Source organism: Thermobia domestica, chromosome 5, assembly GCF_964235325.1.
Source record: "Thermobia domestica chromosome 5, izTheDome1.hap1.1, whole genome shotgun sequence".
Lineage (NCBI taxonomy): Eukaryota > Metazoa > Arthropoda > Insecta > Zygentoma > Lepismatidae > Thermobia > Thermobia domestica.
The window spans coordinates 311159033-311171505 of NC_137458.1; the positions used below are offsets into that span (position 1 = coordinate 311159033).

Sequence of the window (12473 nt, forward strand, 5' to 3'; positions counted from 1 at the left end):
CGCCTGTGTAAACTAGGAACAGGACATATTCACTTACTACGGTTCCTAAATATGGTTTACTCACTATGGCTCAAATAAAATGCAATCACTCTAAATGGTTCCTAGGAGCACGATGGCTCAGTGGTAAAGCGCTTACCTCTGGTGTATGGATTCCCTGGTTCGACCCCCGGTCAACTAATTTTATTTATTTATTTATTTAACAATCACCAGGTACAGCTAAGAGGTTATTTTGTACTGGATATCTAACAACAACAACAACAACAATGGAAAGGATTTGTGAAGGCATCGGCCAGCGCCTGTTTTAGTAGCCTAGGTACCATCCCGGTATTTGCCTGGTAGGATTGAGGGAAACCCTGGAAAACCCCAATCAGGATGGTCGGGAGCGGGAATCGAACCCGCGACCTCCCGAATGCGAAGCCAACACTCTACCACTTGAGCTACCTCGCTCGGTGAAGTGGAGTGGAGGACAACATCATGTCCCGTGAGTTTTCTCGAAAAAAAACGTTTCCTTCCATATTTTCATTCCACCAATTCTTCTATAATCATTCACTAGCCTGAATCATCCGTCTCCCTTAGCCAAAAAGAACATAATCGTAGGACGTAAAATTCAAATATTTCATTTCGAGTGGTTCCTATTTTAAAATTTTCGAGTGGATTTTGAAGCTGTCAAGATGCTGCAAGGTCTTCATTTATTCTGGAATGTTTTTTCCTTTGCGGTATCATGTAACCACAGGCATTGATTTTGTATTGTTTTGTCCTATTTTGTTTCAACATTTCCACAATTTTTGATCACTATAAATTATTGAAACCAGTACCATATTTAGAAATTTTACGCCCCTAGGCTCAAGAAAAATTTGCGTCCATCGTCTCTTATTTGTTTGCTTTCATTCAGTGTATACCTAAACAACATGGCCGCGGTCGTTTACATTGAGGCATTAGTCACGGGACCGGGTTTACGGAACTTAATGCACGGATTACAGTGGTAATCAATATTATAGTGATGGAATGGGTAACAACATTTGTGATCTGTGGCCCAGAAACCCAGAGGCAGTGACACCCATGACCCACCAGACCCATAGTAAGGAGTGACTAGGGCAAACCCATGACCGGAAGTGGCTGCATAGATCCATGATCAGGATGCCCCATGACTGATAGGACCGGAGACAAAAAACATTAGGAGCATGTGTAAATCTACTAAAGTATTATTCTAACAAACATATTTCTTTCTTTTCTTATTGCCTTTTCACTAAATATAACCCTTTCTTTAATGAACTTAATAATAATTTTGTTTCTCGCTTGTTACTTGCGTCTGCGTGTCAGATACTACACTGAAACATAACTACAAGGGGGGGCTAAAAAAGTGTCAGTATCACATAAAAGATGAACTACATGTTTCTCTTATGAGGGTTTGTCAAAGTTTAGTTCAGCTGTAGAACTTGTTTAGAATATGAGCCCAAAAATTATTTTGTTAATCCTTTTTTTTGTAGGGATGCGCACGAGACAAGATTTGTGGCTGTCTCGTCTCAAAAATGTGCTGTAAAAGTGATGTCTCGACTCGAAAAATGTACATTTCTCTATTGGAAGAGCCGTGTCTCGACTCGAATTTTGTCACGAAAATCCTGTCTCGACTCGTCGCGTGCGCATCCCTATTTTTTTGTACAGACAATATTCATAAACCACGTATAGTAAAAGAAATGAAATTATAGTTTTGAAAACATGAATTTTTTAAAAAAATGGTATCTTGTTTAAGAAATGTCACTCGAGTAGTGGACATCTTTATTCCACTATAAAATTCTACAGTACGCTGCAGAAATGGCATTTCGACTGTTTCTGAGTCGTCGGGTCTGTTCGGATCATCGGATCTGTCCAGGTAACCCGGACAAAATTCGTCACCAAGGGCCCATTTCATCACAGGGGAGGAGGGTCAATAAGTAATAACCTCACTGCGTCTAGTGCCACTAACGTCGTAAGAACATTTGTTCGCGCTTGGGGTAACAACAATGTTTCAGTGTCGGTGTCCCTTAAAAGTTTTACGTAATACCAATTGGCTGTAATTTCGTAAATTGTCAGCTGAGCTGTTTATCCTGGAATAACACACAGATATCTTTATCCTTACGTGCTTCCTTTTTTTTTTTTTCAGATTTTGGGTTTGGAACTTGTTGATTCGTAATATGAGTTATGATCATTTACTTTATTAACTAATCAAACAGCATCGTCAATATAATAATGGAACATTCAGAATTTACGACCTTACATTATCATAAACTTCCATAAAATTCAATTATACATTATATACGGTTTTGTACAGTATATAGGGGAGATGTGGGCAATGGCGATCACCTAAGAAAAATGGGTTATTACGCAGTTTCATTTGTAAAATATATTGAAATAAATTTGTAAATACGTACTTCAGTCCTACAATAAGTGTGTAAAATAAAAAGAGGATCATTCTTTCAGTTCGGGAACAGATGGAAAAAACTCAAATTGCTACTTTGGTCGCCATTCCCAGCACATGTTGGTAATGGCGATCAGAATACAAGCTTAATAAACACACATAGTTTCATAGGCAGTTCAAGTTTTTTTTCTACACTGCGCCTTCGAAAGACTGAGAAGCGTCAACTGAATGTTTTATTGACGTTTTTTCAAAGACACGTTACAGATATATCCATGTGATGATTCCACAACAGTGCAGTCAGCATGCACCCACGATCCACAAAGGTTACACCGATACCAAAGGTTCAGTGTTTGACTCTAGTAGGCGTATTACCTATCTTAGGTCTAGCCTCTTTTATAATTTTTGGCAAGTATTACAATGTTTGTTAGGAGTGGCGATCACCATGATGGTAAACCGATCACGTTGATCGGCATTCCCAACATTGCGCCATTTTGAAAATTGAGCTGGTTATTCTGTAAAAAGTAGTTTATTTGAAATATAACTATGTGTCGTGCATTAGACGTAAGTATAACTTTTTATGAATCTTAGTAACTTCAAGATCTTACAACTTAAAATTGTACGTATCGTGAGTTGAAATATGCAGATCCTTATAAGAAAATCAACAAAAACAAGTTTCAGCACGCTGTAGACTTCAGTCTTCTCTGACAACTTCCTCGACAATACACAAGAAACCTTGCTACCTTGCTTGATGGCAGCACTAGTTTGACTTCTCCTCGGGTCACGCAAGAGTGCAAAGTGGGCTGATCGCCATTCCCAACTGATCGCCATTCCCTTCCTTTCCCCTATAATAACAAAGTACATTGACATTATATGATTATGACAATTTGACATTTACATGGCCTGATCTTGGAATATCAATAAGGTAATATGTGCATTGCTGAACGGTTTGAGAAAATATATTATTCTTATTTCTGGGCCAGTGTGTGTGTGGGGGGGGGGGCACAGTAGCTCGGTGGTAGAACGCTTACCTCTCGTGCATTGGGCCCCTGGTTCGATCCCCTGCCAAGTAAGTTTGTGATGGACAACATAGTGTTTGTGTGTTTTCTCGGAGTATCTAGTTCTCTCCCACATTCTCATTCCACCATTATCATCCATTTACTTGTCATCCATTCTCCCATCATCTTTGACTTGTCTTAATCATCTGTGCTCCTGAATCTGAAGCATAATCATGGGACGTTAAACTGAAAGACTTCCTTTTACTTTGTTGGAACAGTGTGAAGAAACGAAGCAGAGAAATTGTATCTTGGTGGTCTGAAGTTGACATGATGGGCTCAATGTTCATGTTGAGTCGCTGCCTTCTTCCAAAATATATTTGTGTCTTCCAACAGCAAGAGTGGCATTCAACTTAGTCTCAAAAGGTTTTCCCTAATTAAAAAGCAATAACACTTCCTGATCAACTATCAAAACTTGTTCCGTATCAGAGCCGTAACTTTTGGGGGGACAAGGGGACAACTGTCCCCCAGGGAAGCTTCCCGCCGTTGGAGGGAGGCCCATTTTAAGACAAAGTTTTCTTACTCCATGTACGATACGAACATGAAATTATAAATGAAGCATCAAACAAGTTCACTACATTACATAAACAAAATAGCACACAAAAGAAAGACGGGGGTGATAATAAGGAACGAAATGATGAAATAGAGATTTCCGAGAAAACCCATGGATATGGTGTTTGTTCACCACAAAGCCTAGTTGACGAGAGCTGGAATCAAACCAGGGACTACATGCATCAGAAGTGAGTGCTCTAACGTGAGGCTATCGCGGTCTCTCACCCTGAATATGATAACAATACAATTTAAGATGAGAAGCGCTGGAGACAATGCACGTCAGCTTACTGGTATCCCGAGAACAATTATTTGCATCACGACACTAGGAAACCTCCATCTCTAACTAACAAGTTGATATGTAGCTACTATAGACGTTGATAATTTGATTGGAAAAATTATCCGAAGTTTACATGAATGCTTCTGTATTGATTTTTATTTATTCTTTTTAAATCAGTCAATGAGCAAAAAAGGAATGTAGCATGTTAAGTGATATGTGCTTAAGACCTAGAGCCTTATTAGTATACATACCGGGCATATCTGCTATCTTCCCTGTAAATCTGGCAGCGCTAACGCCAAATGGAGCAGGATTCGGAGGAGGTATTCCCCCCATGTAAGGGATGTTGTAGCTTCTTTTCGTCTGCGATTTTTCAAAGGAATCAACGACGTTGTATGCTGTGGGCGGAGGTGATAGCTGTAATAAAGAAGTAATTATTTATCTATTACAATTACCAGGAAAATTCAAGAGTACATTAAGAGTATTACCTCAGGTTGAATCTACATAGGTATATAAAGCGTTCATAAATAGGGAAAACATTACTACATATGCTACATATTAGGACTTGAACACAGTCGTTAGCTACTATATCTGATTTCTGTATATATACTAGGTATGTAGAATTAATAAAAATATTCTGAGGCTTTTGAGAACTGCATTTATTGAGTTTTAATAAAAGTGTCTTCTGTTTTACTTACCAATTTATAAAAGAACTACTGTATCTTTTCTCTTCAAAATTTGATATACAGGATGCTTCAAAAAGAATTATCAGATTGGACACCTCAATAACTTTTAAAGAAAACCAAAGAAAAACTGGAACGAAGTGCAGAATACCCAGTAAGTGGCGAAGTTCCCGTAAAGTAAGTATGATAGGTCTGTGTGTCCACCACAAAAATATTGATAACATCCAGGCGCCAACCACTTAGACTAAGGCACTGACATCAATAGAATTCAATGCTGTTGAGGCCCTCTCTTACGCTTTAGTGAGGTACGTGTCCCCACAAGGAAAAGTCACGAAAGGTAATGTCTGTACATCTTAGAGGCCAGCAGTACGCCTTATCCACCGTTGTGTGGCATTATATCATTCAGGAAAGTGCGTATATGTATGCGCCAATGGGGAGGAGCCTCCTCCTGCTGGAATATCACCCGATTTCTCCTGAAGTTCTGAGAAAAGGCAATGCCCGTTCATTCGCGATTTCTCTATCTTCCATACTTTCAGAGCCATTTAGTCGATTCCCTAAAACTCTATTGTGAAACTGATAATTTATGAGTATTCCGCACTTTGTTCTATTTTTTCCTTGATTTTCATTAAACGTTATTAAGCTATCAAATTGCGTCACACTTATTGAACAACCTATAATTATTATCTTGTTATATTGTTGTTACCATTAGGGGAGAAGGGAGGCTGGTCCCTGGATGTGCGGTCCCTGGTTAAATCCCTGACCAAGTATGTTTATTGTGGACAATATCATATCCGTGTGTTTTCTCAATATATAACTCGTCAATAATGTTGAAATTATATAATTAATGTTGTCTACGATACAAAGTATTTCTCGTCTCAAAAAGGAGACGAGAGTCGAGAAGAGAAGCAGATTTTGAAATTCTAGACGAGACAAGATGCGTGACAATTCTTGTCTCTTTTCGAGTCGAGAAATTTCTCTAGTGTCGTAAGGGCAACTAGTTGATTAGTGGGGAGATTAGTAGGCAACTAGTTCCATAATGAGGAGATTAGTAGACTAGTTCACTAGTGGGAGATTAGTACCAACTAGTTCCATAATGAGAAGGTAATTAGGCAACCAGTTCACTAGTGGGAGATTAGTAGCCAATTAGTTCCATAATGGGGAGATTAGTAGCCAACTGGTTCCATAATGGGAATATTAATAGGCAACTAGTTCACTAGTGGGTAGATAAGTACAAACTAGTTCCATAATGAGAAAGTTAGTAAACAACTAGGTCACTAGTGGTAGCTTAGTAGCCAACTACTTCACTAGTGGGAGATTAGTAGCCAATTAGTTCCATAATGGGGAGATTAGTAGACTAGTTCACTAGTGGGAGATTAGTAGCCAATTAGTTCCATAATGGGGAGGTTAGTAGACTAGTTTACTAGTGGGAGATTAGTAGAAACTAGTTCCATAAAGAAAAGGGTAGTAGGCAACCAGTTCACTAGTGGGGATTAGTAGCCAATTAGTTCCATAATGGGGAGATTAGTAGCCAATTAGTTCCATAATGAGAAGATTAGTAAACAACTAGGTCACTAGTGGGTAGAATAGTAGCCAACTAGTTCACTAGTGGGTAGATTAGTAGCCAACTAGTTCCATAATGGGGAGATTAGTAGACTAGTTCACTACTGGGAGATTAGTACCAACTAGTTCCATAATGAGATGGTTAGTAGGCAACCAGTTCACTAGTGGGAGGTTAGTACCAACTAGTTCCATAATGAGAAGGTTAGTAGGTAACCAGTTCACTAGTGGGAGATTAGTAACCAATTAGTTCCATAATGGGAAGATTAGTAGCCAACTGGTTCCATAATGGGAATATTAGTAGGCAACTAGTTCACTAGTGGGTAGATTAGTACCAACTAGTTCCATAATGAGAAGGTTAGTAAACAACTAGGTTACTAGTGGGAGCTTCGTTGCCAACTAGTTCACTAGTGGGTAGATTAGTAGCCAACTAGTTCCATAATGAGGAGATTAGTAGACTAGTTCACTAGTGGGAGATTAGTACCAACTAGTTCCATAATGAGAAGGTAATTAGGCAACCAGTTCACTAGTGGGAGATTAGTAGCCAATTAGTTCCATAATGGGGAGATTAGTAGCCAACTGGTTCCATAATGGGAATATTAATAGGCAACTAGTTCACTAGTGGGTAGATAAGTACAAACTAGTTCCATAATGAGAAAGTTAGTAAACAACTAGGTCACTAGTGGTAGCTTAGTAGCCAACTACTTCACTAGTGGGAGATTAGTAGCCAATTAGTTCCATAATGGGGAGATTAGTAGACTAGTTCACTAGTGGGAGATTAGTAGCCAATTAGTTCCATAATGGGGAGGTTAGTAGACTAGTTTACTAATGGGAGATTAGTAGAAACTAGTTCCATAATGAGAAGGGTAGTAGGCAACCAGTTCAATAGTGGGGATTAGTAGCCAATTAGTTCCATAATGGGAAGATTAGTAGCCAATTAGTTCCATAATAAGAAGATTAGTAAACAACTAGGTCACTAGTGGGTAGAATAGTAGCCAACTAGTTCACTAGTGGGTAGAATAGTAGCCAACTAGTTCCATAATGGGGAGATTAGTAGACTAGTTCACTACTGGGAGATTAGTACCAACTAGTTCCATAATGAGATGGTTAGTAGGCAACCAGTTCACTAGTGGGAGGTTAGTACCAACTAGTTCCATAATGAGAAGGTTAGTAGGTAACCAGTTCACTAGTGGGTAGATTAGTAGCCAACTAGCTCCATAATGGGGAGATTAGTAGACTAGTTTACTAGTGGGAGATTAGTATCAAGTAGTTCCGTAATGAGAAGGTTAGTAGGCAACTAGTTTACTAGTGGGAGACTAGTAGGCCACTAGTTCATTAATGGGCAGATTAGTGGGCAACTAGTTCACTAGTGGAATATTAATGGGCAAATAGTGAAAGTGTAGCTCACTTACATCTTAAATCTCAAACACTTTTTTATTGTCACATGGTTCGTAGTATAAAAACTGCAAGTTGATAAAGTAGTTCTACGAAAATAATGAAGAAGATTTATTTAATACTTAAAGAAACAAGTCATTACACAATATACTCCGATAATAAATATGGTTTAAATGTTGTTAGCCTATATCACATCTTTCATGGACCTCTCGTTACGAGGACGGATTCAGATAACTTCTAGATGAAATTAAGAAAAATATTCAGTGTATAAATTTTTGTTCATAAATTTACAGAACGAGATAAAATATAAGTTCCAAAAGTAGACTAAAAAAGCATTTTGAGAATCGAGGCAAGACTGGAAAATTTCGTTTCGTCTTGTCTGGTGGGGAACACTAGGTATAAATTTGAATATTAATTAATCATTTGTGTGTATTCTACAGGAAAGAGTTGTAGCTTCCTATTTTCTACGACTAAGTCAACAGGAAAGAATTGCCAAACCTGGTGTTTGTTCTTTGTTTTCTTGAGACAATGTGCACCCTTTGACGTCAGTTGCATTTCATTTTCGTACACGTCACATGCAAAGCTTCTTACAAAGTAAGTTATAAGAAGAAAACACATGGATGTGACGGGCGCATGCATCGAAGATTACCTGACATTGACTACATAAAAATTCATCACAGTTGGAGGTATTATTATTATTGCCATCGGTTGAAAGAAAGTCAAACTAAGTATTCACTGTTCATTCCAAGGTTTTGTTGATGTGGAGTTGTATGGAGTTTTCTTTTCAAGTGTATATTACCGTCGCGTGCCACTTGTTTGGCTATCTTTCAAGCACCAGTCGTAGATCATCATTTGGGAAATGTTTGATCAGTTCATCCATTATTTCATTTTGTATTGAACATACCTTGTAATCCAGGGTGGGAAATACGAGACATTTTAAAATCTCGAATCTATAAGTTAATAGCGGTGTCTGCGAACAAAAAACTTGAGATTCAAATTGAAAGTGACTATGTGTGTGACTCTTAATCTCTTGAACCACCCGACCGATCTCGATCAAATTTTTGACGTAGATGCAGTTCTGGCCTGGGAGTGTTTTTAGCTATTCACTTTGACGGTAGAACTTCGGGGATGGGGGGGGGAGAATTATAAAAAAATAAATAAAACTTAATAACTCTTGAGCCAAACGACCAATCTCGAGCAAATTTTCAACATAGATGAAGTTCGAACCTGGGAAGTTTTTTTAAAATTATTTCATTTTGATTGTGGAACTTAGGGGAGGGGAGGAGGGTAAATATATGACAATGAATAAAACTTAATAGCTTTCAAACCACCCGACCGATCTCGATCAAACTTTCAACATAAATAAGGTTCGGACCTGGAATGTTTTCATCGTTTTACTTTGACAGCATAATGTAGGGGAGGGGAACGGATACATATATATATATAAAAAATAAAAGTCACACTGTTTATCGAGAAATTATTAATTAAAGATTTTATTAGCTTGTTATTAAAACTACTTTACTAACCATAAATATTTTTAATTTTGTATCATATTCAATCATTCAGACAACATTAGTGTCCTGCGCTTGGTGGGTTTGCTAGTGGGTGGAGGGTTTGCGTGGGTTTGCTAGTTGTGATTAAAATTGGAAAGAAGAAAAGCAGGATATCGACAGAAATTTAAAAAGGATTAGCATTAAAAGTTATTAAATTTTAAAGACTGTGAGAGTGCATCGTTAAGACGATTATTAGCAAAGTGCAGCCGTAGTTTGGATTTCATTATTTTCGTATTACGAAGATATCGAGATAATAACCAAAGCAACTAATTTCACTTTGCAAGGTAAAGAGGATAACTTGGACGATTATGTACTAGAGATAATACTTTTCATTTTGTTACAATTCCTTCAGTAACGGTAAGGCTACTTAAAAATATGCAAATTTGCAAAATTCTCAAAGAAGCGGGGTTCTTGGGTTACGTATTCACATTACCACATTTTTCACTGGATTTCTAGCGGTATTGTCCATGAATGTTAAGGAATGTTTGAGTCATTTCATTGGTAGCAATGATAGCAGCTATATACGCATACACCCTCCGAGACCAGTTTACAATGCAATATTTAATAATTATTAACGCTTGTACAAAAATATGAAAATAAGTGCATCAGACATATATTTAAATGTACACCACCATCCTGACATCTGTCCGGAAAAAAATTAACAACATCCTAAAAATCATGAACAAGGCCAGCCAGCCTGCATATTTGCGGATCCCAAAGCGTTTCAAGTATCCTCTGATCTTATTGGCCAAAATAGATAGGACATCAAGAAACATGACATACGTATAGTAGAAAGCAAACACCAGCTGCTGTCGGCCCTCGTAGCCGAACGTGCTAGTAATGGAAATCACTTTTGGCGTGGGTTCAAACCCAGCCCAAGGAAATAATTTTTTATATTTTCTAAATTTTCATAACACTTTTTTCATTAAAATAAGCTTGGAGTTTTACTATACAAATCCATAGTATAAGTGGTATTATTATTATTATTAGTAGTAGTAGTAGTAGTAGGAGGAGGAGGAGGAGTAATAAAAGTAATAGTAAAAGTAATAATAATAATAATAATAGTAAAATAGTAGTAATAGTAGTAGTAGTAGTAGTAGTAGTAGTGTACAAGGAGGAGGAGGAGGAGTAAAGTAGTAGTAGGAACGGGTTAGAAGCTCCGCAGGGGTTGGTTGGGTTTTGTTCTCGACATCAAATGGGCAAATTAAGGACATGCTCAAATTTTTCTGTACATTTTACATGACCAACTTAAAACAGCTTGTTACAGTAGCGTTTGAAAAAAAATGCAGGGTAGTGCGCGAATATTGAAACTCTTCGGGTCGGCGAAAATGCAGCGAGCCTTCGGATTTGAATTCCGGCTCTCCTATAGTAGTTGTAGTGGTTGTCTTAAATTACCTTGAAAATTTTCAAATTTGGCATTTGGATCACGTACCACTTTTAAAATTCCTTAATGCACACCTTACTGCCGCTCTAGACGTGAATGATCCTATGAACATGCTTAAAAATCTGACATGAGTACAAATTGGTCTTTCAATGGCTTGTAAGTTTTTTTTCTCGTGTTTAAAATATAGGTATTTTACCCAAAGAGTGCGTTCAACAAAGCATTAGCCTTTAGCCCCAATTCCATCTCCCCATGAACTTGAGTACAAGCGATAGCGATGCATAGAACACGACTCTGAAGGAACCAGAGTGGTCAGATGTACCGTTCCTGCGTAATCGCGTTCCAAAGTGTGGGATGTCACGAGATGGTACCAGTATCGAGGTGCAGCTGCAAAATCGCCTCTTAACGCCTCGAGGGTATTTATACAAGTATAAAGTATGCAGCTATCACGTTATAGTGGTCACAGATACGTATAACTCTGTATCGCATTAAACTCGTTGATCAAGCTCATTGTTGCGAGTCTGGAGCACGTACAGTAGGATGTTCTTCACACATGGCCACCATTATTTGATACTTCTCTTACGGCCACAATTATGAGGTTGTTGTGCTCAGTCATCGATGGTCCAATGTTTCTCTTCGCATTGAAAATGCTTCCGATGATCAGAATGTTTCTGATTGAGTTTCATAAACTAAAGTGCCACGTCGATCTCAACTTCGATGCTGGCGCCATCTTGTGGTATCCCACACCTTTGGAACGCGATATCTCTCAGGAACGGTGCATCTGACCACTCTGGTTCCTTCACAGTCGTGTTCTACGCATCGGAAGCTATCGATTGCAATCACGTTCGGGCAAATTCATGCGGAGACGAAATTGGGGCTAAACCTGGACGCACTCTTTGAGAGTTAGCCTACTCTTAAATTTTGATAGAGTTAGTACATTTAAACTTTGGCATGTTCTGTTATCTATAAAGTTTACATGTTGAAATTAGTTGCTCCATTCAAATTTTGGTTGCACTCATACCAAAATTCTGGGTGATGTGCTAATTATTAAATTTTGGAGAGGACTAACTGTCTAATTTGGGTAGAGCAACTAAATGTTATATATGGAAGAAAGTACATAACAAAAAATTTAACTTACAAGGCATACAAAGTAACAATTTCTACCAATGTCAAAAATTTAATAGTAGAACCAAACATGTTCGCTGGTTCATATACTCCGAGTGGAGAGCATTATTAAATTTGAACTCCTTGCAGACTGGCTTTAAAATACAGTGCTTCTCTCAGCACAAAAAAAGATTTGTGTGTTTTCTAAAAATTCGTACAAAAGAATTTGATATTTCTGAAAACTACAAAGTATACTCTTTCAAAAGATATATAGGGTGTTACAAAAATGTCGCACAATATTTTCTGAACAGATTCCTCACACCAAAATAAGAAAAAAAGTTCATATGGACCAGTGCTCAAAAGTGGATAGTTTCGGAGTTACAGGGTGCCGAAAACGTGAAACTGTAAAAGTTCATAGTTCCACTACTATGGGATCTATCGTAGCCAGGTTAAGACATCACTGAGTCACTGGTATGTGAACTATCCAAATATCCGTGTTTAAAAATGCTTCAGCACTTGCGCTCCAA

The 12473-nt window shown here is 38.0% G+C and overlaps 1 protein-coding gene across 1 annotated transcript in view; it reads right to left on the bottom strand.

Annotated features, from left to right (window-relative positions):
* Positions 1–12473, bottom strand: part of LOC145686782 (sperm-tail PG-rich repeat-containing protein 2-like) — a 279330-nt gene that overhangs the window by 70262 nt on the left and 196595 nt on the right. The window contains exon 11 of the mRNA XM_081760440.1: positions 4528–4690. Coding sequence (XP_081616566.1) covers positions 4528–4690 — 163 coding nt within the window. The remainder of the gene's footprint in view (positions 1–4527; positions 4691–12473) is intronic.